General features: G+C 39.0%; 2 protein-coding genes across 2 annotated transcripts; one reads left to right on the plus strand and one right to left on the minus strand.

Moving 5' to 3' along the window:
- Window positions 1–32: 32 nt before the first annotated feature.
- LOC117374680 (germ cell-specific gene 1-like protein) lies at window positions 33–11,143 on the minus strand. Its single transcript, XM_033970865.2, has 6 exons — window positions 10,652–11,143; window positions 9,949–9,996; window positions 8,099–8,251; window positions 4,012–4,123; window positions 2,924–3,134; window positions 33–2,212 (listed from the first exon to the last, which is right to left on the minus strand). The coding sequence occupies exons 1-6, from the start codon at window positions 10,953–10,955 to the stop codon at window positions 2,054–2,056; spliced, it is 987 nt and encodes a 328-aa protein (XP_033826756.1). The 5' UTR covers window positions 10,956–11,143; the 3' UTR covers window positions 33–2,053.
- Window positions 11,144–13,832: 2,689 nt separating this feature from the next.
- Window positions 13,833–16,648, plus strand: rcvrna (recoverin a). The gene is made up of 3 exons (XM_033970505.2): window positions 13,833–14,228; window positions 15,436–15,547; window positions 16,459–16,648. The coding sequence occupies exons 1-3, from the start codon at window positions 13,848–13,850 to the stop codon at window positions 16,575–16,577; spliced, it is 612 nt and encodes a 203-aa protein (XP_033826396.1). The 5' UTR covers window positions 13,833–13,847; the 3' UTR covers window positions 16,578–16,648.
- The last annotated feature ends 2,421 nt before the right edge of the window (window positions 16,649–19,069 follow it).

Consider the following 19,069-nt stretch of genomic DNA (forward strand, 5'->3'; position numbering starts at 1 on the left):
ACCCCAGTCACCTGTTCTAAGGGACTTTAAATATGACCCTCACTCCTTTTAAACAGCTTTTTCTATCATAATGGAGAATGATTTGTAACTTAATTAATGCTTCAATTGATGTAGCGATTTCTTAATTATTCCATATTGGAACAGAATAAATCATTCAGGCTTTATAAGTGACTTTGTCCTGTCCTGTATCGTTTAAGGTTTACGCAAAATCAATGTGCTTGCTCGCGGTAGACAGTAGAGTAACATTATAATCAAAGGTAACTGTTTGTAATCTGTGCTCTTATAGATTTAGAAAGGCACTGCAATCACAACAATTCCTAAACCTGCAGATAAAGGACATATACGAGTTCAGGGGACACCATGTTCAATTCTTTTTGTAATTAAGAATAAATCAACATTATCAATCAACAAGTGTCATCAGTAAAAGTCATATTTGATTTGAACATGTCGTTTACCTTGTATTTGGGGGCAGCGTTAGTCGAAGTTTTATTTAAAAACAAAACATACAGTTCCTTCTATTTTAAGATGCTGTTTGTTGTAGAAGTTTTCACCTTCTCCGAGAAAGAGTGGAAGTAAAAGGCTGGAGACAAACTGGACGTCTTAAGCAGGAGAAGTTTATTTACCATCAATACGGGCCTGGTGGGATTTGAAAAGTGAACATAGTATTATTTCAAAAGCGAACATGAGTCTTTGAGTGTTCAAGCCCCCTGTCTATCCTTTCAGAGGAGGAGCAAATGTAGTGAGACAGTATTATGCCACAATTTAGACAATGATGTGCCAATGACGTGACAAGGAAAGATGATAGTGTAAATATGGTTCCTATGAGACAACGTTAAACTGAGAAATGTAAGTGGAAGATAAATTGTTGAAATTCTTCTACACCGTTTATCCATTCACATTTAAAGGTGCAGTGTAGGTGTTTTTTTTGTTTTGTTTTTTGCTGGAGGGCCCACTGTATCCTTGTGTCCGTTAAGATTTTATTATTTTACCTGGAATGTTTGTGATATATACAGTTAATGAATGTTCCACAGAATGACATTCCTCACGAACTCCACTGAGCAGAGCGAGGACTTTGGGAGACCTACACGTGGTTTGGTTGGATTCTTTTTATCGTATCAGGATTACACAAACTCTAGACGGGAACACTGATAAAATGAGCAATGCATTAATCTTATGTAGCCCTTTTCAACAGTCAAAAGTGTGACTGTCATTCTGCGCCTACGGTCCTTAAAGCCGAACCATCAGCCTGGTGTTCATATAGAAAAGTGCAAAAAAAAACTGTCATTGGAAGTGTTATACTACTGTGAAATGTCTCAAAATGATCCTTTAAAGATGCTTTATGTAACTTTTCTGGTGGAGGTTCATTACTACCTTGTCTCCATGGAGAGTTTGACACGTATCTATTTAACATTTATTTCATTACAGGTGTTTTTATTTTTGCAAAACTATCTAAAAAACATTCTTCCCATAAGCAGGTTTGCATCTACACAGATCTGACCTGTAACTACTTTCCCTGGTGCTGTCTTCCTTTTGTCTCCATGGAGATAGACAAATCACTACGGAATATTTCAGACAAATCAAGCAGATGGCGCAGAACCCTTTATCAGAAAAGTTACAGAATGCACCTTTACGCCGATTCATTAATGAGCTAAACAGGAGATGTCTGCAAAATTTTAAACTCCAAAACAAACCAGAATTCTGACTCTGTGTCATTGGGCAAGACACTTCAGCTTCACCGTCCACACGAGTCACTGTAATGTGGCAGGTTGAGACAGGAAGGGCATCTGGCATAAAACAAATCCGCCAAATCACCGTACGACTGGTTTATTGCGGAAGTCATTAGTGGACTGAACACTGCTGCCGTTTTTAAATGTCCGACCTGAGACCAGAGAGATTCAGGTTCAAATCTGCTCAGGCTGTGCCCTTGAGCAAGACACTTCACGCCCATCGTCCACTTCAGTCACTGTTATGTGGCTGGACATGACAGACGGGGCATCTGGCATAACGAGAAAAAAACCCCTCCAAAACTCCTCCTCCTCCTCCTCTTCCACCTTCAGTCCACGCGTACGTCCTGTAGGGGGTGTCCATTCAGGTGGAGGTCGAAGTTCACCTCGGGGTTACTGCGATCAAAGGGGTCGCACTCGGGGTCACAGGAGTTGAAGACAGCTTCGGGATCGCAGGGGTCGAAGGTCGGCTCAGGGTCACAGATCACCTTAAGGTCGGAGGCAGAGACGGCGTGATTATTCGGGTTAATCGATAATCGGAATTATTCAGGTCACAGTATGATCAGAAAAGACGAGAAAAGTATGACTACAACACCGAAACTCCGCCCACAAACGCATTTCGGAGAGAGGCGCTAAACTGGGCAGTACCGTGAAGGAGGGAGAGGGGCGGGGTCTGGATGTGTAAAGAACAGTGTGATTGGTCGAACAGGGGTCCACACTTCAAAAACTTCACCCCTGCAGCCGGGAGTTTGTGATCAGAAACGCCCGGCTGTAATGAGGGTAGTCATATGTGATGTCACCAAGTACTGGAAATAGCAGAGGCCACAAGAGGCAGAACAAACAAAGCTGCAAATTGACCTAGTTTGAATTAAAGTTGACAAAAAATGACTAGGAACAGTTGATAATGCTCTTAAAACACTATACACACTGGTCCCTCGTTTATCGCAGGGGTTATGTTCGTAAAATAACCCGCAATAGACGAAATCTGCGAAGTTGTCATCTTTATTTTTACAATTATTCTATACGTTTTGCAGCTGTAAAACCCCTCACCACACACTTTATACACTTTTCTCAGGGACAGGGACAACTATACACAATTTATCAAAAAAAAAAGTTGATTTAGTGTTTAGTTCCGCTTTAAATTGTGTCATTTTGTCTCAGTAAAATTTGACATCGTGACATCCCTAGTGAAAGGTCACCTCGGCATCGCAGGGGTCGTAGGTGATCTTGGGGTCACAGGGGTCGTAGGGGTCGTAGTCCAGCAGGTCCAGCTCCAGTAGCTTTTGTTTGAGCACCAGGTTCTTGGCTATGTTTCTCCGCTTGTACTTGAACTCCACAATAGTTTTGGTGTAGTGGTTCAGAGCCGTGACCGCAGATCCCATGCAGGTCCCAAAAGACCCCCAGGCCAGGCTGCGGAGAGACCAGACCAGGATCAGGACCAAGACCAAGACCAAGACCAAGACCAAAATTAAGACTAAGACCAGTATAAAGACCAGGATTATGGAAAAGACAAGACCAGGACTGAACCAGGACTGGACCAGGACTAAACCAGGACTGAACCAGGACTAAACCAGGACTGAACCAGGACTAAACCAGGACTGAACCAGGACTAAACCAGGATTAAACCAGGACTGAACCAGGACTAAACCAGGACTGAACCAGGACTGGAATAGGACTAAACCAGGACTAAACCAGGACTGAACCAGAACTAAACCAGGACTGAACCAGGACTGAACCAGAACTAAACCAGGACTAAACGAGGACTGAACCAGGACTGAACCAGAACTAAACCAGGACTAAACCAGGACTAAACCAGGACTGAACCAGAACTAAACCAGGACTAAACCAGGACTGAACCAGAACTAAACCAAGACTAAACCAGGACTAATCCAGAACTAAACCAGGACTAAACCAGAACTAAACCAGGACTAGAGGAGGACCAGGTAGAGGTGCTTAAGCAGCAACTAATATTTACTTTGATTGTCCACAATTATTCTCAATAAATCGCCTATAGTGAAATATGTATTTAAATACTGGTAGTTCAATTTTCTACAAGTAAAAAAACACACTCCAGATTGCACCTGTTTGTCTCCGTGCAAATGTTATTAATTACTTAGAATGTTCCACAGTAATGCATTAAGTTTATCTGTCTCTATGGTGACAAACAGGAGGCACATCTAGGTTTTATTACATGTCACATTTGTAAGGCCTTTAAGTGCACGTCTCTAAACCTGCTTTGGCACTCATTCCCCACTCCTGTTGTGTCCGTGAGGAAATGGACACTCACACGTAGGACCAGCTGTAGTCCCAGGTCTTTGGTCTCCAGTCCTCAGGTCCCATGGCAACGGCCAACTGGAACACGGTGGTAAACATCATGTGAGCCACCATCCCACAAAGACCTGCAACAACAAGAAAATATATATTTAACAACAATTAAACAGAGACACCATCCCACAAAGACCTGGAGCAACAAGAAAAAGAAAAGAAAAAAATGTTTTTCACCAACTGTGAAAAGACTCGACAGAATCATAGATAAGCATCATCGGTGAAGTGAACAACAACACGGTTTCAGATCTAACAGATTCACTTCGATGGCGGGGATGGACTTGGTGGAGAAGAGATCAACGGCCTCTGATAAGAAACAGTATAGTTTAGTTTAAGAAAGTACAGTTTAGTTTAAGAAAGTACAGTTTAGTTTCCATAGACTTAAGTAAAGTAAGTAAAGACTTTGACATAATAGACCACACAAACTTTTGAATAAACTGAGAGGTATGATATTAGACGTACTGCTCTTGATTGGATTAAAACTTAATTAATTGGTAGAGATCAGTTTGTTCAAATAAATAATGTAATTTCTGTATATATTCTGTATATCACACAAGGAGTTCCCCAAGGATCAGAACTGGGACCCCCATTATTTATAGTCTATATAAACGACATCTGCAAAGTCTTAAAACATCTAGAAAGTATTTGTCTTATTATTTTATTCACTGATGACACTTGTATTGCTCTGGGTAAAATCTACACCACTTCTTATATAAAGTTCAAAGTGAACTGACAACTCTGAAACTACCAATAAAATGCATCACATTAAAAACACATGAACTTATTGATCTCAGTGCTGCAAATGTGACGTTAAAGCCACAAAATAATATCCTCCCTCAGTCCAAGAGACGTTCAAACCCAGAGAGAGTAGGAACAATCTGAGAGGATCGGGTCTCTTTCAGCTAATGTGCCTAAAGAGTCGATGTGTGTATGAATATCGACGTGTATGGATTTCTGTGTGTGTTTGTGTGTGTTTATAAAGAGATCTTCTTTCTACATTCATGACAGATGAGTTGTTGTTTTTTTTGTTTTGTTTTTTTTATGTAAATACATTTTCTGCCATCTTGTGTTCTATATGTGAAGAGGATTAGGCAAAATAAGTGTTAAACCTCAGCCTAAAACTCTTCAGTCTGTAGAATAACCAAAGTTTTATGTGTTATTTTTGTGTTTTTGTGCTATTCATGTCACATGATTAATGATTATGCTAACTGACCAAAGAAAATGAACTGAACTAACCAAACTCAGCTCCTTCTTCACCACAACAGTGTGATGCAGTGACCACATCACTACAGACACTGATCCCCGTCAGTCTCACGCTCCAAACATGAACTCCACTCGAGGTAGAGACTCCCAGCCCACCCAACAGCAGGTCTGGGTAAAACAAAGGAAACAGGTGGTGATAATGTTGGAACAGAGTACTGGCCTCTACGCCGTCTGAGAGGGGGGCTTCACCACTTATACTTTGGCCTCTAAACCTCCATTTGGGTTTGTAAGTCCCTCCGCGGCGGTCCTGGAGGAGGCTCACCATGCCCAAACCAAGCTGCTCATCCTGGGATTATCTTGGAGGGACAGGGGGGTGGGGCTCCTGACACGGCCCAAAAACACTGCTTCAATCGGATTAATCCACAAACACAAATCCTCCACAGCCTCCTGGACAGAGCGGCTGCCACTTCACCGCTGACCTGCCCCAAGTGTCCAGAGTCTGACCACGGACTTACCACGGACTTGAGAGACGAGCTAAGGTGTTTTTTGTTTGTTTTTTTTGTTTTTTTAATGGATAAAGTTTGGTGGTAATCACGTCAGTCACATGATAAAGGACATGTATAATAGATGGGCAGATCAGTCCCAAAATATCATCATCTACAGCAAAAAGGTTGTGTTTATGAAATGTTCTCTAGTCCAACAAACCAAGGACAAAACAACTCAACTTAGTCAAAGCAGGAATCAAACCTCCCCCCTGTAAGCACTGTAACAATACACACACACACAAATTTTCATCTGCCATAAACCTCTTTACTGTACAGTCTTATGGCAGTCAGGAAGAAGGACTTCTTGCGACGTTCTTTCCAGCAGCTCACTGATCAGCTGAGCAGCGTACTTCAGCGTACTTTAGGTACTGGTTCTATACAGGTCTTTTTTCCTCAGAGTAGGGATCCTACTAATTGAACACTCAGGTTAAAGAGCTTCTGCAATGGCACAGAGAGCTGACCAGCACATTCTTTTAGAAGTTGTGGACAGATGCCGTCTGGACCTTCAGCTTTTCCAGGCCACAGATTCCTCAGTTACGTCAGTACAGCTGGTTCAGACAGAGTGGGTTGATCAGGACTGTTAGTGGAGGAACCTGAAGACGATGATATGGACCGAGGAGGAGGCGGAGATGGAGGAGAAGGAGTGCTGATCAATGATGGATGTTGAGATGGAAGTAGAAAATCTGAGGGTGGAGTCTCTGATCATGATGGTGATGCTGGAGAAGAAGATGTCAAAGTTGGTAAAGGTGAAGGGAGAGCAGGCGCTAGAACAGGCTCCTGTAAAACATGTGAAAGAACCTGTTGAACTAATTTGCTCTTCCCTCATCTTCATCTATAGTTACAGAGTTGTTTCTCTTGTAACCTGTGATATTAGAGACTCCCTTCCACACTTCTCTGATGTTGTTGTTCAGCAGCTGCCTCTACACTTTGTTTTTGTAGTCTTTCTTTGCTTCTTTTAAGCACCTTTTAAGCTTTGTCCCTTCTTAGCTTTGTCCCTGCTTTTAAAGGCCTCCTTTTTTTTATTAAAAAGTGACTTAATTTCACTCATGATACATGGCTTGTTGTTAGGGAAGCAGCGGATAGTTTTCTTTAGGACATTCTCTGTACAGAAATGAACATAGTCTGTAAAACACTGTCATTTCATCAATGTCCACATCCATCCATGAGTACAATCCAGTATGTCCTCTTAAAACAGTCCTTTAGACACAAGCCTCTGCTGTCCATTTTCAATAAGTCTTTCTGACAGCTGACTGTGTTAGTACACTTGGCTTGGCTGAAGGAGAACCAGGTTCTGGTCAGATTTTCCGTGTGGAAGCAGGGCTATATCGCAGTGGGCCTCTTTGACATTAGCAAAGATCTAGTGTTCTATTCTCTCTTGTAGGACACTTAACATACTGTACAAAGTCACATGTGAGCTTAGCGTGACATGACATGATGAAGAGGGCATCAGGACACTGGCACATAGTTTGGCCTCAGGCCCAGATTCACAAGTTCAGCACCGTCACAGCAGATCTTCTCCTTTACAGTCACCTGTCCTGGACAGCACCATCGGCTGTTTACATACATAAGTCCTCCTCCTTTACTCCTCCCACCTGAGGTGTCTCTATCAGCTCTGATCAGTGTGAATCCACAGATGAGTTTGGAAAGTTATTGTTCAACCAGGACTCAGTGAAAAGTACAAGGCTGCTCTCATGATAGGATTTCTTGTTTTTCATGAGAGCCTCTAGTTCATCAGTCTTATTTGGCAAAGAGTTTACATTTCCCATAAAAATCCTTGGCACACATGGCTCCATCTCCTGTTCCTCCTTCGTTTCCCATCTCTGCAGCCTCTGCACCTCCTCTTTACGTCCACTGGAACCAGATGACGAAACGAACACCAAAGATACCGCTTACTCGTAGATCCAGCAGATATTTTCTTGTATAAACAATCCTGGTTGTCGTATCCACCAAAAAATGTGATGTGAAGAAAAATATGAAGAGTAGCAACAAATACAACAAAAAAACATCAAAATTTGTCAAGCATAACAGCAAAACTTGAAGAACCTAAAAAACACTCATCTATTTTACAAGAATGTTTAGTGTTCAGCATCTACTTTTCCTCAAAAACTTTTTTCAACTGGAGCAGTGAATTTCCCTTTGGCATACATTGGATTAACACAGAGAGGACACGCACACTTATTGGGAGAAGAAGACAGGATAACCACTCTGCCACAGTAACACAGGAAGGACATGCACACTCCACTCAGAGACATCAGGAATTTAACCCATAACCCTTTTACAGAGAGGAGCAGACTGCACTACCTGAGGCGGCGGTGCAGAGAGCAGCGAAGGCACTGAGCTTGAGTTTGTTGATGAGGCTAAAACAAGGACACGTCTCCAGGATCATGAGGAATCCTCCAGTGAAGAGCAAAGACAGGTACAGGGACTCCGCCGTGATGCACAACCACAGCACACCTGGGGACAACCAAATAATCAAATTCAGACGGTAGACTGAAGCAAGAGACAACCTGTGGAGAATGGACACCTGAAAGAGAGATTTAAGCTTTAACTTTACCCTGATAATTCCTATTAGTGACAAACCCATAGACTGTATATATAAATGGACATAGTTAGCCCACTAGCTATCACGTTCCAAATGAAGTGAGCATGGGCGCATTTCCGGCTCCATCGACTTTGGCTACAATTCACTTTCTACTGGAAAGACATTGCCCCTCTCTCTGTCGCTGCTGCTGTCGGGCTCATCGTTCTGACTTTAAATAGTTTGTTTTCTACATGATCCTACGATTTTAATTCAGTATTTTTGGTCATATTGCAAATACAAATTTATTATATTGCAAAGAAATGTGACTTATTTTCCCTGATTAAGAGTAATGTTTTATTACAGTGCGTTACATCTTTAAAGGCGCTTTACTAAAAGTAGAGTTTACCATAGTTCATGGTTTATACATGTAAAATGTAAACTTTTGATGCTTTTATGGGATATATTGTTTAGATCTCATGATTATAAGCTACACTGAAAGTATTTATTTGAAGAATATGATTGATAGAAATAATCATTAATATTAAAGTGTTAGTGTTAAACTTCTTGCATTAATACTAAGGCCATAGTAACTTAGAAATACAAACTCTATATTAACAACCCTGTTCTCCATACAGGTCGGGTTTTTTAGAGTGGACCTTGAAACTGGTTTTGTCGCTGAAGAGGAGGATGGCGAGTCTTCCTGTTTGAACTGAACCGAGCCAAAGTGTGTCCTTCTGAGAGCAGACTGTTCTCCCACCACTACGAACAATCAGTATAGTCGTCTATACTCTGTATATAGAGTATGGTAAGACGGTACCACACTGCATCAAAGGATTTTTGACTAACTAATAACAGACTACTAAGCCGACAGGACTTTATATAATCTGAGTTCAGATAGGGAGATTGTGGTTTTTGTTTTGTGAGTAAATATTTTTTGTTCGTTCTGTCAGTACAGTTAATCTAAGCTCTACCTGTGGCTCCAATAATTCTTTCTTTTTGGCTCTAGTTTTTGCCTTATAACTCTCCTTCAGAACCTCGTCACTGGTTCATCTTATATCAGTTGCTAATTTAAGCCGTTACGCAGCAATGACCTTATTCTATCTTGGAACTGGTTATAATTCAAACAAAGAAATGACTGCACCATTTGGCAGTAGAAGGTTGTGACGTCATCTGAGATCTAGAAATTCAGATTTATGAGCTCAGAGTAGAGACGCTGCTCCTTATCAAAAGGAACGAAGTCTGGACTCTATTTCTCGTACATTAATAACTTTAACTTAACTTAATAACTGATCATTTGTGTTTTGTGAAATGTGAGCTGTCAATTAGCAGAAAAATGATTTCAACTGACTTTTTGATACAACAATATTTAAAGGTGCACTACATCATTTTTGGTGGACTTTTGGATATGTTTTGCCCCAAATATTCCACAGTTTGGCTTTAAACGGTGCATATGTTTTATTGGTATTAAATTCCTTAGAAAACATGCATTCTGGCATCATTCCTCCACAGAACTGACCTGTTACAGGACATTTCTTTAAGTTTTTAAAGAATAATTCCATATTTAATCATAATTGTCATAATTGATATTTATTTGCATTTTTATTACAATATGAGCAAATCTTAAACTGACCTCGTTCGTGTTCAGGAGCGATCTCTGAGAAATCCCGACAGTCAAAACCTGTGGAGACATTTATAAACATGTAGAGACATCTGTAATTTAAATGATCCTAATTTAAACATATATTTATTTTAAGTATTTTACAAACTGCTTTTCATTTCACTGCAAATTTATACTAAACTCATAGGTGGAATAACATAAAAAACAAAACTGCTAGAGAGTCAAACAGTATTTTCTATTAGTAGTTTGTGTGAAAAAAGTCAGTAGAGTCAGTATAATGTGACATTAAAGATACAGTGTGTAACTTTCTGTTGAGTTGGCGCAGCACCTGTATAATTCCACTGAGGTAAAGTTAAAACCATACTTCAAAACATCCAAAGTCATGTACTGTGGCTTTAAAACAAACAAACGAAAAAAGAAAAACAGTAGTAAATAAATATAGATGTTTCCTGTATTACACCAGACTTTAATATGACATTTTTTGATCGGGGTTTATAATTATTTCTGGAAATTATCACTGGAAATTTGTAACTGTAAATCAATAACATTAAGCCAACAGTTTATCACCAATCAATTGTTGGTGTATTTATCAATGAGGAAAAAAATGTATAGAAATGAAAAATGTGAGCATATCATCACCAAAATGTCTAAACTGCCTCTTTCTGACTGGCTCTTTAAACATCCCCGTTCAAAGCCCCTGCTCTTAAACCTTTACCGTTCATGTCTGCGGCCTGCTCACAGGAGAAGAAGATCCCCGTGTGAAACTTCCTGAGCAGAAACTTTTCCTCTCCAGACTCAAAGATGTACTGCACCAAGCGCGAGTCGTTCACATTGGAGCTGTTAAAGCGGATGCAGTACGACTGTTTCACCTTTAGAGGGGGCCCCGTGCAGAAGGGCTTGGCCACTTTCCGGGTCCCCTCGCACCAGTAGCTCGTGGTGACGGCCGACAATGCGAACGCGAATGCCACAAAGTTGAGAGTTAGCGCCAGCGAAGCCCTGCGCCCACGCTTTAGCCTCATGGTCTGATTTCACAGCGCGCGGCTCTAATCCAAGGTTTATAATCCCATGGACTCCCTCTGCTTCTTCATAATCTTACTCTTCCTTTGGGGTTTCTTGGGTCACTAAACACACATATTCTAGCCACAGCAAAACAACCTCCGCTCCATGTTGTCGCACGACTCTTCTCTCCGTGCCGTCTCTGCCTCTCTCCCAAAAAAAAAGATGGCAAAACTGAGCCCATCCTTCTGTACTTGCTCCTCCCCTTTCTCAAATCGTTCCCTGCAATATTATCCATTTCAAAAAGCAAATTATGCACCGGGCATCCTCTGCTTGCACCACTACAAAAGATTAGAGCGGACGGCGCATTTTAATCCTGTATTCTGCAAGTGTTTAAGTTTGTTTCATTGCAGCCACATATGCAGAAAAATCCACCAAATGCCAGTAATCTCATGATAAAGATTATGTAAATACTCTGTCATATTCCAGCCATGGGGGAGACAGGATAACCACTCTGCCACAGTCACACAGGGACATGTACACGGCACTCAGACAGATCAGGAGTCTAACCCACAACCTCCTTTCTGAGAATAAGATGATCCACTCTGCTACTTTGCGCCCAATCAACCTAAAACATGCACAGGAGGCTAATCCATCAGTGAGGTGCTGCTCATCAGAGACTAGTTTTTCTACCAACGACTTCCTGGTACTAATAAAACGCTTCATTATTAGATAGAGACATATTTTGGCCTCAAGAGCTGCTTATACAATAAATCTCTACTGGGACAAAACACATTTTACCCAAATATCGTATTTTCCAGACTATAAATGGCACTTTTTTCATAGTTTGTCCAGGCTGCGACTTATACTCAGGTGCGACTTATATGTGAAATTATTAAAATATATAACTGCGAGGACACTTTAGGCTCGTACCAGTGCGACAGCCACGTAAAACCAGCGCTTCATCTACGTCTGGAGCAGGCGGAGTTGTCCAGAAACGACAAGGATGAAGAATTCAGTGGGATTTAGTGATTTGGAGTGAGATCCAGAGTAAACTTGTTAGCTTGTTTTTTTATGCTTTAGTTATCTGATTAAATATTAATATCTTACGCTAACATATCAGTTTGTTGTCTGTGTGTTAGCGTTAGCGTGCTGTACTGATATTCAGCCTGTTGTTCTCTATTTTATTGTTTTTATTATAACTTGACTTTAAAGGTAAAATGTCTGTTTTTGGTCTCAGATTTTGTAAAATAAAAATGCGACTTATATATGTTTTTTTTCTTCATCTTTTTGCCGCTGCGACTTTTACTCCGGAGCAATGTATAGTCCAGAAAATACAGTACATTAAAAAAAAATGTGAGTACAGAGCCTTTTTTTATATTAACCATAAGAAAGAACAGTACCACTATTTTATTTAATTTTTTTTAACATGAAAAACTACACAATCCGATTACAGTGGTAGAATTCTAGTCTTTTGTACCTCGTGGTTGGATGTAATCGCGTTGTTTCATTATTAGAGGGTCTCCGTGGAGCAGGACACTGGACTTTCCCATCTGCCTCTGCTCATCCCCTGCCCACTGCCCCTCGTGACCCCAAACTACACTCTTATATTACATCATACAGTCATGCTTTTACAGAGACACGGGTTCAGATTCATGTTTTTAGGTTTATCAGAATTACCTCGAGTACCTGCGTTCGTTTGTCCACTGCTGCTGCGAAAACATGAACAAAAACAAATCTCTAAAACAAACTTAGATCCTTTTTCTAAAGAGCGGTGTTCAAAACTGTGGGTCCTACAGTAATAAATAAATACATGAATTACATACATTTATTTTTTATTTTATTATTTATTTATCTTATTTTGTATTTATTTATTTCTATTCTTTTATTTGTATTTATTATTTATTTTGCATTTTTTTGTATTTATTTTATTTTTTGTATTTATTTAGTTTATGTTTTATTTATTTCAATTCTTTATCTTATTTTGTATTTATTTATTTTTATTCTTTTATTTGTATTTATTATTTATTTTTGCATTATTTTTTGTATTTATTTATTTGATGTTTTATTTATTTCAATTCTTTATCTTATTTTGTATTTATTTATTTTTATTATTTTATTTGTATTTATTATTTATTTTTGCATTATTTTTTGTATTTATTTATTTTATTTTTTATTTATTTCAATTCTTTATTTTATTTTGTATGTATTTCAGGGACAGTAATCAACATTTTGATGTAAATATGTCAGCGTTTGGTAGAGGTCTGTTTTTCACCTGTCTCTGGATAGATGTTTTAAGTAAATTATTCTTAATGTTCTGATAAAATAAAGATACAATTTAAGTGTTACTGCATCATAAAAGAGGTAATATATTAATTATTTCATGACTTACAATATTGTATAATTATATTTTACTTAAACTTGATGTAAAATAATATTTTTTTCACGCAGGGAGCAAGCTAAATTAATATTGTTGATTTTTATTGGGTTTTTGTACAGAGTTTACACGACTAAACGCTATTGCACATGATGTTTTTGGATTTCTTTCAGCACAAGAAAGTTACATTAATCTGCAAACAACTGAATTTGTGGTGTCCCTCAACGCTGTGTTTTGTCCCCTTTAATATTCATACTACATTACTTTCACTCAGCACTTTCCAGATTGACTTCTATAATTAAAATGGTTAAGTCTTCGCAGATGTTGAAGTTTCGGGTTAGCACCTGTCACGGCTAATCCTCAGACAGCTCATAGCTCAGTGACGTGTCTATCCTCTTATCTCTATAGCGGCTCAATAACTTTAGCAACCGATCGCTATAATCCCGTAGGAACAGTGCATCTCAGAGGTGCCCCCCAATTTCCACGCTATATATACGAGCTAATTACGTTTTAGTTTTTTTGAGCATTCACTCGTAAAATGGGGAATACAAAGAGTAGTGCACTGTCTAAGGAACTTTTAGAAGAGCTAAAATCAAACACAAAATATTCCGAAGCGGAGCTGTGCACTTGGTACCAGTCGTTTTTGAAAGAATGTCCCAACGGGAAGATTAGCAAAGAGCAATTTGAGGGGATATACGCCAGTTTCTTCCCCAACGCGGATCCGACGGCGTACGCGCGACACGTTTTCCGCAGTTTTGACACGAACGCGGACGGAACGCTCGATTTTAAGGAGTACATCGTGGCCCTGCACCTCACGTCCGGAGGAAAGACTCTGCAGAAGCTGGAGTGGGCGTTCGCTCTGTACGACGTGGACGGAAACGGGACCATAAGCAAAAACGAGATACAAGAGATCGTAAGGGTAGGGCCGATTTGATTAAATTTTGTACTAAATTTACGTATCGTCTAATTTTATGGCCTGTTAAGAAAAGGTGAGAGAAACTTTATTTGTGCCACAGTGGGGGGAAAAGTGCAAGAATAAGAATATGCATCAAATTAAAGATAAATAACGTACAGTGTGCAATTAAATCTAATCCTTTAACTAGAATATTAGAATATATTTGAATTAAGTTAAAGCCACAGTATGTAACTTTTTAGCCAACACAGTAACCTAAAAAAAAAGCCTGTTTTTCATTTTTTTTTTATCTTTTTATTCAAGTTTTTAATAGGTAAAGTAAAAAAATATTGACTAATAATAATAATAATAATAATAATAATAATAATAATAATAATAATAATAATAATAAATTCAATATGCAAAGTAATTGCATAAAGAAGACAACAGACATATAATTTTAAAAAATGAAAATGAAATAAATAAAAATAAAAGCAGGAGGGGCGGGGTCAGGTGACATACTCTGTACTTGCATATTCACCTGTTTGTCAAAATACTCCAGAAACACGTCACTTTTTTCTAGTTGGACATGTTTTATTATGTCATTCAATAGATTAATGTAAATTGGAGTTTTGTTTTTTTTTGTTGTTTCCAGTTCAATAAGATAAGTTTCGAGCCAATAATGTTCTGTTTTTGGTCGTGTTTATGACCCTGAAAATATAGAAAAAAACACAGTCCTCACTGTGAGTGGGCTTGCCTCTCCACAAACCTTAGTCTTATTTGGCCTGTAGGTGTTTCCATGGAGAAGCTTTTCCTTTGGCTATAATCTTCCACAGAACGTTCCGAAGTATGGCTTTAAATTAATTTTTCCTTGAACCACCTCCAGAAAGTTGCAAACTGTGCCTTTACGTTACAAAAAGGTGTAAAATAATATAGTAAAATAATCTGTAAGGCCACAAAACTATGATATTCAAGACTTTATTATGTGTGAAATGGGGAAAAGAGTGGGGAGAGACATTCAGTAAACTGTCAAAAGCTGAGGTTAGGCTTTTCTGTGTGGAGTTTGCATGTTCTGTGCATGGATTCCTTATTTTTAGCCACATATAAATAAACTTAAATTAAAACTGTAAAACTATATCGATACGTAGTGCATCATTTCTCACTTGTGGAACTACTTCATGTATTTATTAAGTAGTAGTAGTAAGTTTGAAGATTTATTTTTTATTTTTTACAGTCGATATTCAACATGATCCCAGAGGAGGACCAGAAGAACCTGCCCGAGGACGAGAACACTCCGGAGAAGAGAGCGGAGAAGATCTGGAACTATTTTGGGAAAAAGGACAACGGTAATTTACTCACAGGTCGTTTCTGTGGATTTAAAGTGTATACGGCAGGTTTTATGTTTAAACTTATCATATTTATCATAGTTTTAGATCAGTTAAGTGACAGTTTGTGGAGAAAAAAAACTATGAAAAGAAAAGTAGAGAAGGAAATAGCAGTGAGTAAATGGAAACAATCTGTCATCAACACGGAAAATAACATCCAAAATACAGGGACAATAATAAAAATACAAATAATATGAGAAGATAAAGGTATTATTACGGTATTTTCCGCACTATAAGTCACACTTTTTTTCATAGTTTGGCCAGGGCTGCGACTTATACTCAGATGTGATTTATATGTGAAGTATATGTTGTTGGTTTTTTTTTCATTATTATGCATTTTTTGGCTGGTGCGACTTATACTCCGGAAAATACGGTAACTATTTATTTAATTTAAATGTATACAAGTTTTGGTCTGTTAACATTACGGTTGCTAAGTAATAGTTGTGGAATCTGCTGCTCATGTCCAACCAGGAAGTAAAATTATATCATAAACCAAAATGTTAAAAATAGAAATATCTAGATTTTTACCTAATCTTAAAGTGGAACTAAAGACTAAATCCACGACTGCTGTTTCTAGTCAGTTTTGGAGAGCAAACTGCAGATCAAACGAGGTACATTTGCAGCTTTCTGTTCAAAAACTGAATCTTGTGTGCGCTCGTTCAGGGGCCTCTGCAACTTACAGTAGTTTGTGACATCGCACAGAACTGCCCAGGTGTTTCTAATGACAAACACCTGGCTGCAGGGGCGGAGTTTCTTTAGTCCTTCAGGTGCCGCCCAGTTCAGCAGCTCCATTTGAAACGTGTTTGTGGGCGGAGTTTAGGTTTTTAGTCCCACTTCAAATATGTTTTTTTGTGTGTGTGTGTGTGTCGCAGATAAAATCTCAGAGGGAGAGTTCATTCAGGGCGTGATGGACAACAAGGAAATCCTGCGTCTGATCCAATACGACGAGCCGCAGAAAATCAAGGACAAACTGAAGGAGAAGAAGAACTGACTCAGACTCTCCACTGGGGGCGCTCTCTCGGGCTCCGGAAATGTGTTTATTTTTTACGCAGAGGCTCATCTCATTAAGGACGTGGCAAAAACATGGGACTCGACAAATGTTCCGCTCCTGTCGGTCATGTGACTAAAAATTAACCTCCTGAATCTCCCTTTCTTATGTAAACAAAAAGCTTTAACTATGTTCCACTATTGTAACTTTCTGGAATGTTCCACAGGACGGCATTAAGCTTGATATTTAGCTGTTCGTTTATATCAGAAAAATATAGCTGACGTGTTACCTTGACACGTTTTGATGGTAACTTCTGTTTTTTGTCGGACGCGCTTCGGTGTTAAACTTATCTGTTACCATGGAGACGTCACCAGGCCAAGTTACAGGTCGGATCTGTGCGTGTGTGAACTCACTTGTAGTAAGAATGCATGTTTTTCAAGGTATTTGTTACTAAAAAAACACACAAAAATAAATGAATACGAGATGAAAAACAGAACTAGTTTCATTTAGAACATTATTTACTTTCCTAATGCCCTCGTAGCATCCTAATTATTCACCGCGATAAGTTTATAAACTATTTTCACAACTTACAGAGGCCAGAGCAGGGTTTTAGCATCACAGTAATGCTAACTATCATGCTAACAGTGCTCCATTGTTACTTAGATGCAACTCACAGTGTTCTCATTTTGACCTGAAGAGCTGTTTTTACACTTTATCTGTTCTGGGACAAGACAAACTTTTTACTTTATTATAATGGAAACAAATGGGTGTACATCCCCTTTAAAGGAGCTTTAAAGGAGCACTTTGTAACTCAGGGTTTGTCATTTACGCATCTCTTGGAAATGTTATTGCTTTTTTTGTAATTTACCTTGCATTTACTGAATTACAGGTGTTTTTTTATATGTTTTCGTCACCTCGCCACAGATCTGACCTGTAAGTTGACCTGTTCGCGGTGTCTCCTGCTTGTCTCCATGGGGATATACAACTTTAATGCCCCACGTTGGAGCAAGCAAAGCAAAAACAACTGCATGGAGGCGAACAGGTGGAGAAAAGTTGCACAGTACATCTTTAACCCACTGCCTGACCCTCATTTCCTCTCCGCTTTGTCCCGGTGCAGTCATGAGTGGTTCATTAGGCTGAGAGGCAGAGCTCCTTTATCTGATTTAGTCTGAAAACAATCCGCTGGATCCTCTTAAGATGAAGGTCAGCGAACACAACCCTCGTCCTCCTGTCTCCACTCCGCACAAAGTCACGTAATAATACACGAAACTGCAAAAACAACCAACATCAAACGGTGATTTTCAGGTTTTAGATGGTGATGATGTCATAGTCCCAGGTGGAGGACACGCCCCATTTTTTGTTTTACCTGTGGAATGACATCACACATTAGCAAACACGGCCAGATAAGCTGTTAGCTGGTCTAAAAACACAAAAAAATTGATTTAAACGACACATTTTCAGGAGCATTTTGTGCATTCATGGCCCTGTTTTAAGTGTTACTTCAAAAGGACATGTTTAACTCAACAAATGTAGCGGAGGTTTAGACAGAGTAGTGCCTCCGGTTAGCCACCTTAGACCTATAGAATAATAATGTGCAAGTTTATTTCAATTGTTCAACTGAAAATGGTGGTTGGATGACAAATTATTAAGGAAAAAACAAGGAAAAATCTAGTTGACCAAATAATAATAATAGAAAATAATGGAAAATATAAAATAAAATAATAAAAAATAATAATAATAATGTTTTGAAGGTGCATTGCTACGTTTCAGATGACATCACAACATTTAATAAACCAATAATATTTAATACAGACAGAGATAAACCAGATTTTTGTTGCCGTGCAGTGAATTCTTGGGTTTAATCACTAATAGAAACGATCAGGTTCAACATTTGTGAATTTACCTCTTGGAAATTTCATGTTAAAGTACAGGGGAAATGTGACCGTCGCACACATCTGGGAGAATGACATCATCAGTACACACCGGCGATACACGCACAATGTTCCGCAGTATGATTTAAAACATCTATCGTAAAAATCCAGCTGCAATTGAATAAAAATGCAACATAGATACTGTTTGTTTAATGCCAAAGCAAAGCAATAACTCGTCATTTTTTTGGGCAGTTTTAGCTCAAACTAGGTAAATCTGCAGCTTTGTGGTCAAATAAATGTGTAAAAGTGGGTGTGTCCTGGCTCCTAGTGGTGACTGCCCATTTTAGGTAGTTGGTGACATTACGTATGACTGCCCTGATTGCAGCCAAGCGTTTGTAGTCGCCCCTTCACGCTTTCACTCTTTTCTTCAGTCCTCCAGTTACTGAACAGTTTAGTAGCTCTGTTTTTAATGTGTTTTTTTGGGGAAAGTTTAGGTTTTTAGTCACATTTTAAGCACAAATATTTGAATCTGTAGTTTATCTGCGAGTACGTAACATCCGAGTAACATTTATCAACCGTTTTCGGGTTGTTTATTTATTTATTTTTTACATTACATTTACCGTA

The sequence above is a fragment of the Periophthalmus magnuspinnatus genome, chromosome 8 (genome assembly GCF_009829125.3).
Source record: "Periophthalmus magnuspinnatus isolate fPerMag1 chromosome 8, fPerMag1.2.pri, whole genome shotgun sequence".
NCBI lineage: Eukaryota > Metazoa > Chordata > Actinopteri > Gobiiformes > Gobiidae > Periophthalmus > Periophthalmus magnuspinnatus.

Bases quoted from the DNA above. Each gene is read 5' to 3' on its own strand.
- rcvrna (XM_033970505.2), top strand. From the start codon at position 13,848: ATGGGGAATACAAAGAGTAGTGCACTGTCTAAGGAACTTTTAGAAGAG. The intron at 14,229-15,435 runs GTAGGGCCGATT...TATTTTTTACAG, and splicing joins AGATACAAGAGATCGTAAGG to TCGATATTCAACATGATCCC. The intron at 15,548-16,458 runs GTAATTTACTCA...TGTGTGTCGCAG, and splicing joins TTTTGGGAAAAAGGACAACG to ATAAAATCTCAGAGGGAGAG.
- LOC117374680 (XM_033970865.2), bottom strand. From the start codon at position 10,955: ATGAGGCTAAAGCGTGGGCGCAGGGCTTCGCTGGCGCTAACTCTCAAC. The intron at 8,252-9,948 runs GTCAGTTTAAGA...GGTTGTCCCCAG, and splicing joins CGCTCCTGAACACGAACGAG to GTGTGCTGTGGTTGTGCATC. The intron at 3,135-4,011 runs GTGAGTGTCCAT...GTCTCTCCGCAG, and splicing joins GACTACAGCTGGTCCTACGT to CCTGGCCTGGGGGTCTTTTG.